The 18,900-nt window shown below is 35.6% G+C and overlaps 1 protein-coding gene across 11 annotated transcripts in view; it reads right to left on the bottom strand.

Moving 5' to 3' along the window:
• Positions 1–18,900, bottom strand: part of CEP170 (centrosomal protein 170) — a 133,542-nt gene that overhangs the window by 14,708 nt on the left and 99,934 nt on the right. For 6 of the 11 annotated variants that reach the window (XM_049868123.1, XM_049868120.1, XM_049868119.1 and 3 more), the window contains 3 exons: positions 15,842–16,076; positions 2,474–2,651; positions 85–255 (listed from right to left, as the gene is read on the bottom strand). In XM_049868123.1, coding sequence (XP_049724080.1) covers positions 85–255; positions 2,474–2,651; positions 15,842–16,076 — 584 coding nt within the window. The remainder of the gene's footprint in view (positions 1–84; positions 256–2,473; positions 2,652–15,841; positions 16,077–18,900) is intronic. The other 5 variants (XM_049868122.1, XM_049868117.1, XM_049868121.1 and 2 more) reach the window with 3 other exon arrangements.

Genomic DNA, 18,900 nt, shown 5'->3' with positions numbered 1-18,900 from the left:
CTTTTTAAAAATAAACAAATCACTTTTCCTGATCTTTAGTCTTTTTGAGTAACCATTTTCCTTGGCTTATGTTCTATGACTCACTTCATCTCTGCTCCATGTTCTCCGCCTTGTAATTGTTAACTGATCGGGAGTCTCTGTTGGTTGAGGTCTTGGATCACCAGACCGACAGTTGTTTCCTTCTGGTGGTTTAGAATGAACTAATGGAGGAATCTTTCGGAAGTTGAGGCTTTCATCAAAAACACGATCAACCAACTAATGGGACAAAAGCAAATCCTTATGAGAACAGAGTAATTTGGAAAAGTAGAGATAATGGCATAATTTTTTTATGATTAGACAGATGTTATTCCATTCTCAAGTATTAATAGAAGCATGATATCTTCAATAAACCAATTACTCTTTCTTTTTTAAGTACTTCAATGTTATCTGCTTTATAAAATGTTTGTCCAGATAGATTTCATTTTTATAATCCAAAACATGTAACTGTGTTAAATTAGATTCTTCCATGGATAAGATTTCCCCCCTATGGAAAACAGACAGTAAACAGAAAAAAACTGAGCCATGTAGATGGACTATGAGTTCATTTTGGTCACATTGCCTTACCGGTATAGAATAATGTTTCTTTTTCTTTTAGTTTCCTAGCTTGTTTTTTTCCTTATTTTCCTCCCCAAATTCAGGCGCCAAATTTCTTCACAAGATACACAAATTGCAATTAAGTTTACAAAAAGAAAAAAATTTTAAATCTACAAAGTATTTCAATCTTTGTCAGATAAACTTTCAAAAATGCTATAAAAATGACATATTCTGGTAAAAATGATATACTGCCATCTACAGTGCAAATTATACAAATACAATAGTAACTCAGGTTTACTGAAGAGGGAATAAACTCTAGTAGGATAATTTAAAATAAAAAAAGGAAAAATGGAAATATATTCAGTGAAATGTCTGAATAATTCTGCTATGTCTGAGTGAATGTATAATTGTGTTAGGTAAAATTCAGTTAGACAGCTGAAGAAATAATATCTTTATCATTTTAAATGTGCCAGAAGAATTGTGTATGTCTTGCCACCAGGAAGATCCTTTTGTTCTTCATCAATAAGGATGATTTTATATACATTTACAATTGATCGATGTGGTAACAAAACTCTACACAAACAGACCGACAAAACAATTTATGAAAATTAGATAGCAAATGAAAAAAAAATCAAACTAACATAAAGTGACCATTAAAGAACTAGATTAAAAAAGAAATGTGACAAAAGGCAATGAAAGAAAATATTATCAGCACAGGTTACCAAAATTCAATCTGTCAAAAAGGCTACCCATTTTTGGCTACTATTTACATTATTTTAAAGATTAACAAAGTGGAGTTATCTATATCAGGCTGGTACGCCTTTCTGTAAAGCACCAGATAATAAATATTTTAAGCTCTATGACCATATAGTCTCTGTCTCAATTATCCAACTGTGCCACTGTATAAAAGCATCCATGATGTTGCTGTGGGGCCGAGTTGATCTCAACTCACAGTGACCCCATGTGCCACAGACGATAAGTGAGTGTGGCTGTCTTCCAATAAAATTATTTACGGAGACTGAAATTTGAATTTCATATAATTTTCTTATCACAAAATATTCTTTTGATTTTTTTTAACCATTTAAAAATGTAGAACTCATTCCTAGCTTTTGGGTCATACAAAAACAGGTGGTGGGCCATAGGTTGCTGACCCATGAACCTCAAAAATTCATTCTCTCAAATTCCAAGCCTTTGCTTGCACTTCTGCCCCAGATCAAGATGGTCAACATGGCCAGAAAGTACAATTCATTTTGTATTATATGTTAAAGACACCTTCTGGAGCAATGTTATGTAAACAGTGCCCCCTGACGTTGTACAATAGGAAGACTTGCTTCTACATGGGCAACAGTAGTCTACGTATGTTAACTTAAGCTCCAGAGTTTACAAGAATATTTGCAACTGAAGAGATATGTATTTGTGCGTGTGTGTATGCATTTCAATTTTCAAAGTATCTTTGTGTATATATATGCATACATACACAACTCATCAACAGGATTATATAAAATAGTGAATACTGTAGAATTTTTCTATTTCTTTGCTATTAGAAATACTTCCTAGTTACCTAGGTATAAAAATATCTTTTTAATTATAGTATTTTCATAGCCAAACCTTATACAACCATTTACCAAATTTTGGTTTGCTTTTCAGGTACCATCTATATTCGTATTTTAAGTGAAACCATGGACCCATAATTAGCAAAGTATTTATTCTAAATAGTTTTACAGTTTCATGTTAATAGTAGATCAAATGTCAGCCTTTACTAGTTTGGTTACACAAACAAAAGAAATTTGTTAAAGCAAAGTTGGAAAATGCAGTGCTTCATGCAAACAGGGTGGGTGGATATAACTAAAATAAACTAAGCAAAAGGCTAAAAGCAAAAGAAATAAAGAAAAGAAAGAACCTTATGCATTTCTCCATGAAGATCTCCTACCTCTTCTCTAGTGTCTATGGCAGAGCCAGGGGTGGTGGCAGCAGTGCTTACTGTGGTACTAGGGGCAGTGCCTGATGAGGTCACTGAATCTATCTCTCCTGCTACATCGTTGATCTCCCGAGCAATGAGAGCAAGATCTTGGCTGATCCTGGTAACAATTTTAGAAAACAAGTTTAATCCCTTTTAATTACAGCTCTAGAAAAAAAATCACGTATGACAGAATCAGTTACATAAATTACATATCAAGTTAAAGGTGTTTGTACACAAAACTTAAGATTCTTTGGAAACACTATTAAATATCTTGATACTCAAAATGTTAAACTTTAATTTCACAAATTAATATTAATGAAGCTAAATTCCAAATAATCTACAATATACTACCTTAAAAAAATATATTTTAAACAGCGTAAAATAGTGCTATGTCATATTTTAAAATACCCTGTCAGTGTGACTGACCAGCATTTATATATCACAGGGGTTCTTAAATATGAAGGTGGCGATGGACAGAACTCAAGGAGGGGTCAGTGAATTTGGGTGAGAAAAATAAATCTCAACTTTATTTTCACTTCTAACTGAAGTTTAGCATTTCTTTCAATTACAAATAGAGACAATAAACTGTACTGATATTAGGAATACTGGTGACTTTTGTCATCAATAAAAATCACATTATAGTTGCTATGAGTGTTTCAAAGCATCATTTACACTCACTGTTTCTTCAAAATTACTGCAGTCACTAAACTCATAGCAATGTTTTATTTACATGTTAATAAAGAACCACATATTATTATATTACTTTAAAAATATTTTGATGGCTGTATTTTAATATAATTGAATTCCTTTGTTAATTCTAAGTTATTTTATGTTTATGTATTTAAAAATGTTATTCTGAGAAAGGAGTCCATAAGCTTCACCAGACTTAAGGTACCAAGAAAGTTAAGAGCTCGGAAGTTAGTAAACCTTACACACTACTCTATGCTAGCACTTTATACCAATACACAATTGAGGCAAAGCACTTTATACCCATACACAATTGAGGCTCACAAGATTTTTACGAGGTAGGACTCAGCTTATGATTTTTTAAATGAGGACACATTCTCAGAGAAGTTGAGTGACTTGCCAACAGACACAAAATTTAAAAGTTGCTAAGGCAGGACCAGGTTCCAAGTTTATAGCTAATTTCCATGAAGTCTTTTGTGTTTTCAGCCACATGGACTAAACCCAAAAACCCGCTGTTGTCGAGCTGATTCCGACTCCTATTGACCCTATAGGACAGAGTAGAACTACCCCATAGGGTTTCCAAGGAGTGCCTGGTAGATTCAAACTGCCGACCTTTTGGTTAGCAGCCATAGTGCTTAACCACTACGCCACTAGGGTTTCCACATGGCCTGAAGAACTAAATAATTATCACTGACAATCAAAGAAGAAATAGAAATTTTTTTCCTTAGCATTGTTGCAAGTTTTCCATCTTTGACAGGGTGCAGTCTTACCACTTTTCTCTCTCTCCTTTTAGTGGAAAATATATGAGTTTTCCTTCTCTGACAGGTTTCTGCCTTTACACGAGTTCCATCTTTTAAGTTTTACTGTATACAGTTTATAACAAATGACAGATGGTTAAGCCCTCTTTTATTTACCAACACAAAAAGGCAGGAAGAAAGCCAACAAATATTTACTGAGCCCTTAGCATAGTGGTTAAGAGTTTGGCTGCAAACCAAAAGGTCAGCATTTGAATCTACCAGGCACTCCTTGGAAACCTTATGGGGCAGTTCTATAGGGTTGCTACGAGTTAGAATCGACTCAACGGCAATGGGTTTGGTTTTCTGGTATTATGTGCCAGGCACTGTGTTAGGCCTTTAGAGTCACAATGGTGAAGAAGGCAGACGAGGTCCCTGTCCTCATGGAGTTTAGAATAAATATAATAAGCAATATTATATCATAATATGAAAAGTATCATTATATCATAATCTACTAAGCACCATTATAGAGAACCTGTATATTCATTATCTCATTTAATTCTCACAACTACCCTGTAAGAGAGGTATAAATCATCTTGTTTTACAGATGAGGAATATGAGGCTTAGGAGAGGTTATGTGACCATCTTCCTGGCAAGGTCACAAATAGTAAATGGCACAACTAGATCTTTTTATTATGTCATGCCAAATCTCACATTATCATTCACGTGTATGTGTGTGTATACATATGTGTATATCCATATATATACACACAAATTTTTTCTAAACTAGTTAACTACTGATGTTATTCTTTTGAGAAAGGATTTAAAATGTTCTCGTAGACACTAGGTTCAGTTCTTACCATTTTCTATAGTAAATGAATTAGGATGAGAAACAGAATAACCAAGCTTAATGAGATAAAAAAAAAAGTATTAGCTTATCTAAAAATCAATTTTTCCTTTATTTAAAACTTTTTGTGCAGACATTTTACACAATGAAGTTTCTAGTATTTATGAAAAGCAATATTAGAAAAAACAAGGACGATAACAATCTCAACATGTTTATGCAGTAAAAATTATACTCAAACATCTCTTAATGAACACAGTAAGCATCTAAAACGCATTCTTTGAATACAAGTCTGTTGTGTATATCCCAGCTGTTTTTCTGCATGGCAATTTCTATTTTAAAGCTTACTCAATAGTATAAACCACTAAATTAATTCAAATCCACATTCCTAAAAAAAACTTAGCACCTACAAAACAAGTATTGTTGTTGGTGTGTGCTATCCAGTTGATTCTGACTCATAGCGACCCTATGTGACAGAGGAGAACCGCTCCACAGGGTTTTTTAGGCTTTAATCTTTACAGGAGAAGATTGTCAGGTCTTTTCTCCCACGGAGCCAACTGGGTGGGTTTGAACTGCCAACTTTTTGGTTAGCAGCTGAGCTCGTAACTACTATGCCATCAGGGCTCCTTAAAAACCAGGATACGAATTCTAAAAGGCAAATAAAATTATGGAGAAAAAACCCAAAGTTATGAACATCTTACAAGTAGAAAAACTAGATTTAAGATTCAATACAGAGTATGGGTCTATTCATACGGTTGTTAAAATAAATCTCAGCTTTCATATTAATTTTGTAATTATTCTAGATTATGCTTACTTGAATATTTTATAGTATTGTGTTTCTCTGTATCTCTTATACATACGTTCTTCAAACTCCAAGTACACAACCTGTCCTCATTCTCTACCCCTTTCAAATCTGCTAGAGGAGGAAACTCTAGAATAACACTAAAACATTTTCTTTTGAGCTTATTTGGATTTTATAATCTATCTCCTTCCTTTGCACTACCAATAAAAATTCAATTTGAAAACCTAATAGGTAATTACATTTTATTAAGAAATTTGGATGATATGATAGTCCCTAAGGAACAAAATGTAAATTAAGGATTAAGTTCTATAACATTAATGCTAGTCTGTCAGAACCACTGATCCAATGTTAAAAAGGCAAGCATACATTATTTGTAAAATGACAAAATTTAACACAAAGGAGGCACTTAAAGTCATGAAGTTTATGATTTTCTTATGTAAACTATCTCAGCAATATTGTCTTCTCTAGATCAATTAAAGGTTATTTTTCACTGAAGGAATACACACAAGGAAAAATAATAATATGCTTTTGGTATATCTGAACTTTAAAGGAAACAGTGAAAATTAGATTCCCAGTGAAATGTATGCCTTATTAAACATAATATTTGTAACCAAAACGCATAACAACAAACTTTCAGATTTCATTGATTTAAACTGCCAACATAAACACTCTTTTAGGTTTTAAATTAACTATAAAAAGATAAAAATCTGCTTTATCTTTTTAATAGCATATTAAGTTTCAAAAATTTTATATGTAACTAGAGTTCCAAAGGATATACTTAAAAACCATTAGAATCAAGTTTTCTTTGATGTTAATGGAAAAAAACCAACTGATGGGCTACAAATGAAGCATACTAGCTTCAAAATCCTAACACTGAAGTTAATATCAGCAAATCAAACCTCCTGTTACCTTAACGGAAACCCTGGTGGGGAAGGGGTTAAGAGCTACGGCTGCCAACCAAAAGGTTGTTGGCAGTTTGAATTCACCAGGTGCGTCTCGGAAACCATGGAGCAGTTCTACTCTGTCCTATAGGGTCATTATGAATCGGAATCGACTCAATGGCAACGGGTTTGGTTTTTGGTTTTGGTGCTGTTTTTATAGATTAGCTTTTAATCTCCATCTTGGTCATAAACTCCTTTAGATATGAGTGGTGAAGTTTTAAGTTTTTTATCTCCCCAATAGTATCAAGTACCAGGCAGGTGATTAAGAAAAAAGTATCTGATTTATAATAGGAAGTACCAGAGGAACATTTTAACTGATAAATAAAAGGGATCACGGTGATGTGACATGAAAAGAATAAAGTACTGAAGAATTCAGAAATTCCTGTTCCTCCAGCTCCTGGCAATGATGGAAACACCATTAACCCGAACAATAAAGAACCATAGTTCTTTCTGAAAGCCAAGAAGCCTGTGCTGGGCACCAAAATTTCAGAGGCAGATAAGAAGAAAAAGCTATTTGATATATAAACCTGTGACTTAAATACAAGTTTTCTTTCATTAAATGTTTGCTTTCACTTATATTTTTGTCTCAAGTGACTAGCTTTCATACATGCTTGCTTTTTCTCAAATAGAATAATCAGTATAATGGTTTAGGATTTAGAAGGCATGGAAAAAAATAAGGGCCATTAATATATTGACTTACTAAAATTTTATTTAAATTTTTAATTATTTATAATCTAGGAAAATGCACTTTTAAAAGACCATACAATAATACAAAAAATCCATTGCTGTTGAGTCGATTCTGACTCATAGAGACCCTACAGGAAAAAGCAGAACTGCTCACAGGGTTTCCAAGGCTGTCATTTTTATGGAAGCAAACTGCTACATCTTTCTTCCATGGAGTGGCTGGTGGATCTGAACCATGAACCTCTCGGTTAGCAGCCAAGCACTTAACCACTGGGCTATTATATAGGCTGTTATATATTATATATGGGCTACCTATATAATAGCATACAAAGGTGGGAAAACCCTCAAGTTAAAAAGTACCCAGATGTGGCTTTAATGGTCATAAAACTGTAATTTTTAACAACTTGCTTGGTTCATAAGTACTCATAAATATATGTTCCCTTGGAGCCTTTTCCTAGTTTAGGTCCATCAATTTCAGATTATTTTTCTCAGCTGTTAAAAATAGAGACCATATGCACATTTAAATGACTACTGCGCTACTTAACTAGATCTCTTCTTTCTTCTTTATTAGAAATCACACAGTTTTGATAAGGCCTTTGGCTTGTTGTGAAGCTACTCTCCAACTTCAGTTCTTCATGACATCCCTTTCATACAGGAGACATGTTATCACTGTGAATAGCTCAAGTGGATCCTACCAAATTCATTTAAGTTTTCCTAGAAATGGGATTCAGCATGATTTCTGAATTTTAAACTCTGATTTTTAAAATGAGCTAAACTATTTTGTAATAAAATCAACATATGTACGTGTGAATATAAATAGGCAAGACTGACTTCATACACGGATCTGTGAAATGTTCCATTACTGGTTAATCATATCTTATATAGTGATCAATGTAATCACTGTAAGAAAGACACAGAACTTCTCACATCCGATCCTGTTTCCAAAAAGCTTCATAATAATGGATCTATGACAAAGGATTTATGAGTAAAAACATTTTAGGTTTTGATTTTAAAAATTTGAAATTGGATGCCCATCAATAGAAGAATGGATAAACAAACACACAATGGAATACTATGCAGCCATAAAGAATAATGATTTCTCAAAATATACTATAACGTGGATGAATCTGGAAGACTTTATGCTGAGTGAAATAAGTCAATCACAAAGGAGTAAGTACTGTATGGTCTCACTATTATAAAAAAACAAGAATAGGTTATACACACAGAAAGGAACATTCTTAGGTAGTTACCAGGGATGGGATGGGGGAGGGAGGGGAAATCACTTTCTAGATAGTAGACACTTGTTAGTTTTGGCGATGGGTAAGGCAATACTGAATGAGTCAGCACAACTTGACCAAGGCAAAAGATGACACTAAGAAGTACACAAAATAAGGTATGATTTTGATAAAAGCCACAACATATGCAGTTCTGCAACAACGTAATAACAATCAAAAAATATGTGTGTGGTTATATAGGTAGATATGTATGCTTATATATGTAATAAATGAATATATGGGTATGCATATACCTGTTTCTGTAGGAAAATGTATATACACATTTATATGTGCTGCATGTACATTCATATATAAAATAAAGCATATGGGGGCACAGTTATGGATACTTCCTAGACATAACCAAACACCTTGTGGGACTAGGTTACTGGTGTGAGGGCTTAGGACCATAGTCTTGGGGAACAACTCGGTCTATTGTCATGACATAGCTCATAAAGGATAATGTTCTACATCTTGGTTTAGTGAGCAGCGTCTGGGGTCTTCAAAGCTTGTGAGTGGCAATCTAAGATACAACTATTGGTCTCTACATGTCTGAAGCAAAAGAGAAAAAAGGAAACCAAAAGACTCAACGAAGAGCTAGTTTATAGGACTAACAGTCTACACAAACCATGGCCTCACATGCCTTGAGACCAGAAGAACTAGATGGTGCTCATTTACCACTGCCAACTGTTCCAACTAGGGACACAACAGATGGTCCCAGATAGAATAAGAGAAAAATATAGACCAAACTCAAATTCCTAAAAAAGGCCAGACTTACTGGGCTGGTAGAGACTAGAGAACCCCCCAAGGCTATTGCCCTGGGATACCCTTTAAACTTGGAACTCAAACCACTCTTGGTGGTCACTTATCAGCCAAAAGACAGAGTGGCTTATAAGATAAATAATGTCACCCATGAATACTGTGCTCCTGTAAACAATCATCTAAATGAGACCTAACAGTCAACATTTACCCTAGACCAAAGACAAGAAGGTAAGGGGGGGAGCAAAGGAAGCTGGATTAACGGAAAGAGAACCACCAGAATGGGAATGAGAACACTGACACACTGCAGAAAGTGTAACCAATGCCACTGAATAATATATACAGAAATTGTTAAATGAGAACCCAATCTGCTATGTAAATTTTCTCCAAAATCACAATAAAATATATATTTTTTAAAATTTTAATTTGGAGTCTTAGGTATTTAAACTAGTCAAGGAACGATAATGAGTTGTGAATGGACATTTTAAAAAAATACCGAAAGGAGACAAAGACAAATTTGGAGAGAATCTAGGCTTCGTTTATTCTACAACATAATTTGACATCTACAAAGCCGCGGTTATGAATGGTTCCACGATCTGACACTATAGTGAAGAATCGGATGAAGTCCAGCCCTCCTGAGTCTTAGAGATTAACTCATATATTAGATTTAGGTACAGACTAGAGGGAGGGTGAAAAAAAAAGGTTTTTTATTATTGATAAGGAAAGCTCTTCCTCTTCTTTTGGTGGAAATTGTCAGTTTACTACATGTTGTTAGCATTTTGATCCAATGTTGGAATATCTTGATGAGAAAGAATTCTGGCAAGCCATCTCTCACAAACTTTCAATGAAAGCAGAGAGAATTGGGACAAACAGGCAAACCGGATCACAAAAGACTGGTGTAGGGTGGGATAGTAATATGCTGAAATCAGAGGTTTCTCTTGAGCAGCAAGAAAAAATTAGTGGCCCAAACAGAGGGGTGGAATTTGAATCAAGTGACATCAAGTCTATTTATGGACATGAAAAGAAGTAGGGATTTAATTAAAAAAATAAATAAATAAGGTAGGTCCCATTATTGTCAATAATGCAAGTCTAAATGCTAGCTTAGTACCACAGATAAGTTATATTTGACAAAATATAGAAAAAGTCTTAGAACCAGACTTATGAATATGTTTCAGATAAACTGAGCAAGTCATAAACAAAGAGGTGATGGTAAAATACCACTCTGAAGATCTAGCACACTGTTGTACATCAATAAACACTTGCTAAACAAATGGGAGGTGGTGGAGAACACACCATTTCCACCAGAGAGACAAATACTTGCAAATTAATAGATGAAGATGGCCTGAAGTCATCTGACAGGAAAATGCTATCCTTATTCAATGAGTAATATTTGAGATAGCCACACTGTTCACACAAAAGTAGTGCAAGGCACTTTTTACAAAGATGGTGCTGAAAGCAAAGAAGGAAGCCCCTGCTTCTCCCAAAATTGAAGCCAAAGCAAAGGTGTTAAACGCCAAGAAGGCAGTGTTGAAAGGCATTGACAGCCACAAAAAAAAAAGAAGATCCGTACTTCGCCAACTTTTCGGGCGGCCCAAGACACTGAGGCCCCCAGGAAAACCAAGCTTGACCGCCAGGCCATCATCAAGTTCCCCCTGACCCTGAGTCAACCATGAAGAAGACAGAAGATAACAACACACTTATGTTCACTGTGGATGTCTAAGCCAACAAGCACCAGATCAAACAGGCTGTGAAGAAGCTCTATGACATTGATGTGGCCAGGGTCAATACCTTGATCAGGCCTGATGGAGAGAAGGAGGCAAAAGTTCGACTGGCTCCTGATTATGATGCTTGGGATGTTGCCAACAAAATTAGGATCATCTAAACTGAGTCCAGCTGGCTAATTCTAAATATAAATTTTTTTTACCACACACACACACACACACACACACACATAGTAGAACTAGGCACCCCCATGTCAGAGAACAGGACCAAGGGATGACAAAGTTGAAGGAAATGTTGAAAAACTACACAGAAACCAAAAAATAATTTTCACCTGAACCTGCGGGCAGATGTTTTATTCCCGTATTCTTGCTGTTTGGATCTGGCCTAGCCCAAAAGAAATACAGAAACAGGCTGGGTCTAGACTTTAGCCATTATGAACCGATTGATCAGGTCTTAAAACTGACTTAGCAGCTATGTTGTCTTCTTTGATAAAGTAATTTTTATCTCCATGGTATTGTCAAAGCCTGCTTCCACCCCCACCCCCAAACACACTGTCTCCTGCTATACTGTAATTAAAAACTATTTACCAAAATCGACTGCAATACAAAAAAATGTTTTATTACATTAATCTGCAGACTACATAGAAATTCACGCAATTTAATTTTGGCTACCAAGTTAAACTGGCTCTCGTCAAAAAACAAAGCTAAACTAAACAAAAAGCACAGGGCATTTAGTAATGTACTTAAATGCATTTCAACTGAAAACAATCTTTTTTTTTTTCCTTTTACTGTTAGGATCAGAGCATATTCATAACTTTAACTGCAAATATTTTAGACTTGAAAAATAAGAGCCACAGCTCTATTTTTAAAATGTTTTAAAATACACTTGGTCAGTATTCTTTCCATTTGAATTTCTCTAATAAAACTAAAAGACTTAGTAATAATAAAGGCCTTTTTCATCTTGACTTTAAATGCCAAGTGATTTTATTCTGGGGCCAATCAAATGGAGGAATGGGACTGGTGAGTGTTCTGTGACACATCTATTCAACAATACTTTTAATATTAAAAAATGGACTACTTATAGACCAGTGTCCTTATCAGGAATTATATAATTATATAATATTATATAATATCTTCCAGCATAATTTTTGGGTTACATACATTTTATTTGGTCATCTGTAAAGGTGGTATTATAGCTTTGTTTACACTAACATTCATAAAACCAGTATAATCTGTTACATTCACGCTGGAAGGAAATTTATACCTACATAGTAACAGAGAAACTGAGACAGGAGCTACATGTATCAGGGGTCCCTAGAATAAAAGTTTCTTCAAACTGAAAGACCCAATATGCTATACTTTCTTTTACACTTTATATTCCTGATGGATCCTGTTTTTGTGCTTTTGAGTTTAAATGCAGGTAAAGAATTACTGCATACAGGCTGAAAGAGTGATTAGGTGATACAGCCCTCAATGCAAAACAAAAAGAATAAGCCGAAGCATAAAAGACTTTTGTAATAAATTAAAATTCATCGTTACGTTTTTTAAATAAAAGTATCTTGATCTATGGCTCTGTAATAAATAACGCCCTCAGAATGTGTTTTAAGTGATTTATAGGGGTAACCCCTCTAACGAAATAAAATTATCACATTCTATTTAGTTTGTGGTTGACAGCCATTTGAAAATAATATTTCTTATGTTAAGCAAGCTTGTCACTGCCCTGAAGGAATATCAAATAGTGACATTAACTTTCTTTCCATGCTTTCTATCTTCCCTTCTTCCACACCATCTCCTTTTTTTTTCCCCCTTAAAAATAACATCTTTGGCTTTGAGATAAATGGCTGAAAAATATACCCTGAAAAGTTAAAACCCCAAAGGCAAGTTTTATGAGAACAGCGCTACTGACAAACTAGTAGAAAAAAGCATAAAATCATGACAGAGTAAACGGCTGGCCTTCAACTGTTACAGACAGTGAAAACACATAATCACAAAATGAAAAACATAATGTGCAGCCCCTATTCCCTTACCCCTTTGTCATGGATTGAATTGTGTCCCCCCAAAATATCTGTCAACTTGGCTAGGTCATGATTCTCAGCATTGTATAACTGCCTACCATTTTGTCATCTGATGTGATTTCCCTATATGTTGTAAAGTCCTATCACTATGATGTAATGAGGTGGATTAGCGGCAGTTATACTGAGGAGTTCTGCAAGGTTACATAGCGTCTTAAGCCAATCTCTTTTGAGATATAAAAGACAAAAGTAAGCAGAGAGACATGGGGACTTCATACCACCAGGAAAGCAGCACAGGAGCAGACCACGTCCTTTTGGCCTGGGGTTCCTGCGTAGAGAAGCTCCTAGACCAAGAGAAGACTGATGACAAGGACCTTACTCCAGAGCCAACAGAGAAAGCCTTCCCCTGGAGCTGATGCCCTAAATTTGGACTTGTAGCCTACTAGACTTCGAGAAAATAAATTTCTCTTTGTTAAAGCCATCCACTTGTGGTATTTCTGTTAAAGCAGCACTAGATGACCATGACAAAATTTGGTAACTGAGAGTGGGGTGCTGCTAACAGATGCCTAAAATGTGGAAGCAGTTTTGAAACTGTAAATGGATAAAGGACTGGCAGCAGCAGAGAAGCAGCAGTGGCAGAGGACTGAGAGCAGTAGACAAGTGGCAGCAGGAGAAGACCTGCAGCAGAAAAGGACCCGCAGCAGCAGGGAACTGGTAGCAGCAAAACCAGGAGACCAGCACCTGATAGCGCTGAAGCCAACCCATGGAGTGAGAAAGCTGAGTGCCTGTACATAGAAGGCTTCCTGGCAGAGTTGGTGGAGCTAGGCTTACCAATCCATGGAGCGACCGAGCTGAGTACCTTTTGGCCAAAGTTCACTGGCAGAGTGGGGTGCCTTCAGGAACTTATCGTGGAGCTACAGAGCTTTGGAACACTTGCTCCAGTAGGGGAGATGCAGGTATGAGGCCCAAGGGCCAAGAGGCCAAGGAACCAAGAAGCAGAAGCTGAAGAGATGGAAACCTCATGCCACTAAGAAGGAAGAGCAGAAGCATGTGTCCTTTGGACCCAGGGTCCCTGCAATGAGAAACTCCTTGGCCAGAGAAAGAGTGATGACAAGGACCTTCTTCCAGAGCTGAGAAGAGAAAGCCTACCCCTGGAGCCAATGTCCTGAATTTGGACTTGTAGCCTACTAGACTGAGAATAAGTTTCTCTTTTTTGAAGCCATCCACTTGTGATATTCCTGTTATAGCAGCACTAGATAACTAAGATACCCTTGGTATTATAATCTTTTCTATCTGGGAGAAGGGAAGTGGCCTTTCTAGTTTAGGGAAGACGGTTTGAGAGGGGAGGCCTCCTAGAGGAGACAGACGTACACGTCAGTTCCCTCAGGTGCCACCTGAGCTTGTACAGCTGGACATCTCATCTCCACAGGAAGAGGAAAAAGGATTAGACAAGAGCAAGGCCTGGTGTTACCAATCATGTCCAGAACAACAAAAAATGTGTCAAGATTGTCTCACTACAGGCACTTTGTGAGCCCATAATGATCCGTAGCTTCAAAGAACATATATGCCCCTCTCCTAACCAGGACAACTGGTTTAAAATGTTTCAACAATTAGTCTCATAAAAAGCTATTTATACGGTACAATAAAAATGTTCTAAGCAGTATAATGAGACTAGAAGGACATGTTCTCCAATAAAAGCAAGTGAACAGTCATTAAAAACAAAAAAATAAACAGTACATTAAACTAATGAGCCAGAAAAAGCACAATTCACAGAAGTCAACAAAGAAAAAAAAGACAACCACTGATTAAACTATGGTAAAGGTTTCTTTTTTTAAGCATCTATGGACTACTACATATAACCCTTTTAATAATGTTACCAAGTGCAAAACTCAAAGCATGGCTAAGGCAGAAATAATTTTAGTATGTATACGGTGAAAATATTTAGGCAACATCTAAAATCGGTATAAAACACCCACGGTCATTGAGTTCTTGACTCACAGCAACCCTCGCTGAGTCAATTCTGAGTCATGGCAACCCATGTGTATCAGAGAAGAACTGTGCTCCACAGGGTTTTCAATGGGTGTTTTTTTGGAAGTATGTGGCTGGGCCTTTCTTCCAAGGTGCTTCTCGGTTAACAGCCGAGCAAACGTTTAATCATTTGCACCATCCAGGTACACAAAAACATGATAAAATCTAATATCTTATAAACCTTTATAAAAAGAAAAAAAAAAACACTTTAACTACTACAACATCTCTTTGAGCATAACCTCTCTTAAATGCTGAGCCATAATGTTACCAATTAAAAATTTTGTCTGCAGCACAAATTTTATTTATTTTATATAATCTGATTTAATATTCAAAATACGTATATTTTGACGTAATTAAAGATACAAGGTTGAACAAACTATACTTAGTGAATTCACAAAAGTCAGAGTAAAAAGCTACCTATTCTAATTCTCCCCAAAGAACATTAACAACCCATCTCTAACAAGCATACTATTAACCTCTTTGGACGTTAAGAATAGTCATTTACCACCAGAAGTCTTAATTATGTAGAGCTGATACTGTCTTTCAATAATTTTACTAATTCATCATCATCTCTATTAGAACTAAATAAAGGGGGAGGGAAAAGACCAAAAAATAATAATTCTACAATGTGTTAGTAGCACTGCAATTAAAAAAAAAAATGAAAAAATGCTGGGTGGAACATAACTACAGATAAAGCTGAGTTCACAGTTATGAGTGGATTTCATTTCTTGGACTACCAGTACAAATCAACTGAAAGCTAAAACTTCACACCAAGATGAAACAGGGAAAAATGTCAACTCTTAAAGATAATTCATTAAAACCAACCTCGCTATCTCCTCTCGGTGAGCAGTCCAATCTCGGATGTAGTCTTCCTGTTCTTTTATTCGATGCTTGAATGAAGAACTAGTAGACATTGCTGATCCAGTGCTCTGCAATCGAGTGGTTTTCAGGGCTGGAGAAGTACGTAGACGGGTATGTTTAGGGGAATTACGGTTTGATCCAAATTCATCTTCTGAGGTGGAAGCATAATCAGTAGGAAAGCGCCTCCATCTTGAATTTACTAAATTAGTTTAATTATTAAAAAAAGAATTATTATGTTATCTTTTAAAGGAGATAAAATAAAAATCATGATTTCAAAAACACCATGACAGTACACACAGCACAATTTTCAATAACTGACATACACATACCTCACAAAAACCGTAAGTTTACTACTCCTTAAAGAGAGAAACATTACACTTAGTGAAATAAAAACAATGAATAATTCAAATCAATTGAAAGACTGTTTTCTCTAGCATGGTAAACAGACATTCACATGAAAAATTTCACTAATGATAACTAAGCAAGCTCTATTCATAAATGTTTCACTTGGATACCTTTTAATTGCAAATACTTCTTCTCATACAAGTGAAGATGTGGGTTTTTTTTTTTTTTAATGACAGGAACAACACAACGGAAATAAAAACACAGGAAAAGATTTCCTCATGCCACATGGACTTTCAACATGGAGATGGTAAAAACCCTCTTTTCCCAACATACAAATGTGCATAATTCCTGCTGTGGAAATTATGCCTTTATGGCAGGAAAAAAAAAACAAAAACAAAAAAACATTACCTCTGTCATTCAACATCCTGTTACGCTATGGTTGGAAAAAATCTTTTTACATGGTAAAAAAAATACAACAAAGCATCTTCAGTACAACTCTCTGCTGCTTTGACACTGAAAGCATATGGTGAAAATAGACAATGGCATAAAAACCTACACAAGTGGATCTCTACAAGTTATTCTCACAACTACTGACATTTAAGCACAGGGGATGCTGTGAATACCCACATTAAAGAAAGTGGAAATCACTTTCTTTTTTAAGGTCAATAAAGACAGTTTAAAAATGGTATTGTCAACACATTTGAAAAATCAGAAGACAAAGCAGACACTTCAGTTCTAATATGAGAATCAAACATACAAGTAATTTGTGACACATAAGTAGAGCTAAAAATAGAGCTAAAAACAGGGAGATAATGGCTAGTTCACGTGAACTTCATGAGGGTAGGAACTCTGTACGTGTAATGAGTGGTCACGTATATCTGGCACTTAGCAGAGTGTCTGGCCAATAGGTGTTTAACACATATTTTTGAATAAGTGAATGAGTTCCTAGATACAGAACATTTGCTTTTCTAAAAGCAGGAAAAACTTACTAAGCACACATGGATATTTTTGGCGGCTGAAGCGATGAAAGCTTAGCATCTGCTAAAGAGTTACAGCTGTTGTTAATAACAGGCGAGTCCTTTTCCTCTCATTCTCTCTCTATAACACAAACTCACCCTAGGCTGTGTGGGCTGGTCAAGTCCAGAATTCCTTTATCCTACTTCACCAGAATTTTATACCTTTCATGTCTTTTCCTCCCAAAGCTACATTTTTTTATGTTTCTGGCCTGGGGCTCTCTAGAACTGAGTTGGCACTAAGATAAAACATACACTGTCACTAGAGTTGGCTTAAAAAGCAGAGAAATCTACAATTAGGAATACACTATTAGAGTGTACCCATTTCTCCTGATTCACACCCTTTATGTTTGGTCTTATTTCAAACTCCTGAGGCTTGGAACCAGACTCATGGCTGTGAGAGAATGAGCACATGCAGCAAGTCCATGGCTTCCTTTAAAAATGTATGCAAATACATATACAGAATTGTAGATAATTAATCACAGATTTTTTGAAGGGGGGTTTAGGTATAATTTCTGATTTTACTCATTTTTAAACATTTTAAAACTTCATGCACTGATCTGACCCTGAGACTTGAGCACAATAAGTAAGCTGAGAATTCTTATTTATAACAGAAAAAATCATGTATTTACTTGTGTGAATAACATTAACTGAAGTTTAGAAATAAAAGCAAAGAGGTTTAAGGAAAATTAGGAATGTAGCAAATGAACTGCCAGATTTGTACTCTTGAATAAAATCACAAATTTATTTTTATACCTTAGAATATTTTTCATAAATAAGTAAAAGATCATTTGTTAGATTAAATTTCCTAATTTTTGATGGGGAAACTATGATCACTATGTGTAAAGCTGAAAATTGTTTGTACAGAAAGCCAGTGACAGAGTTTCAATAAATAGCAGGAGATATGAAAACATAAGCAAGTATGATGGAACTAGGGCAGTTAATTTACAGGTAATTTGGCAAGAATGGCATCACTGGCTGATATATTTTATGAATGGCAGAGTACATGAAAACCAAATGAGCAATTGTGTATCAAGTGCTATTAAACCAAAAAAAAAAACCCACCCTCGTTGCTGTCGAGTTGATTCTGACTCATAGCAACCCTACAGGGCAGAGTAGAACTGCCCTGTAGAGTTTCCAAGGAGTGCCTGGTGGATTTGAACTGCCGACCTTTTGGTTAGCAGCCGTAGCACTTAACTACTACGCCCCCAGGGTTTCCAAAGTGCTATTTTATTAATGTATATTAAATGTCAGGTGAAAATACATTAAGTACAAGTAGCCCCCAACTTATGACAAGGTTTCGTTCTGATGACTCTGTCATAAGTCACTTCTGATGGAAGTCTAATATCACTTTTTTAATTTTAATTATTGCCTTTTATTATCAGTATCTTTATAAATCTGATCTTTATTTGTCTTTGGCGGCTGGCCTAAGAATAATAACCTCAGAAAATTATATGCTCTGACACTGTACGTGGTACACATTACTAACGATAAGATGTACCAAAAAAATAAGAAAAAAAGACAGTCACACAGTTCATCATAACTTGAATACGTCGTAAATCGGGGACAACCTGTAGTCTGAATCTACCTGCAGTCTGTAAAACAATTACATTTGGGGGGAGGGGAGGAGTAAAACTTCCTTTTCAAAAGAAATTCATAAACTTT

The sequence above is a fragment of the Elephas maximus genome, chromosome 24, assembly GCF_024166365.1.
Source record: "Elephas maximus indicus isolate mEleMax1 chromosome 24, mEleMax1 primary haplotype, whole genome shotgun sequence".
NCBI lineage: Eukaryota > Metazoa > Chordata > Mammalia > Proboscidea > Elephantidae > Elephas > Elephas maximus.
The sequence above is the reverse complement of the archived record's forward strand: the minus strand, read 5'-3'. Positions and strand labels throughout refer to the sequence as shown.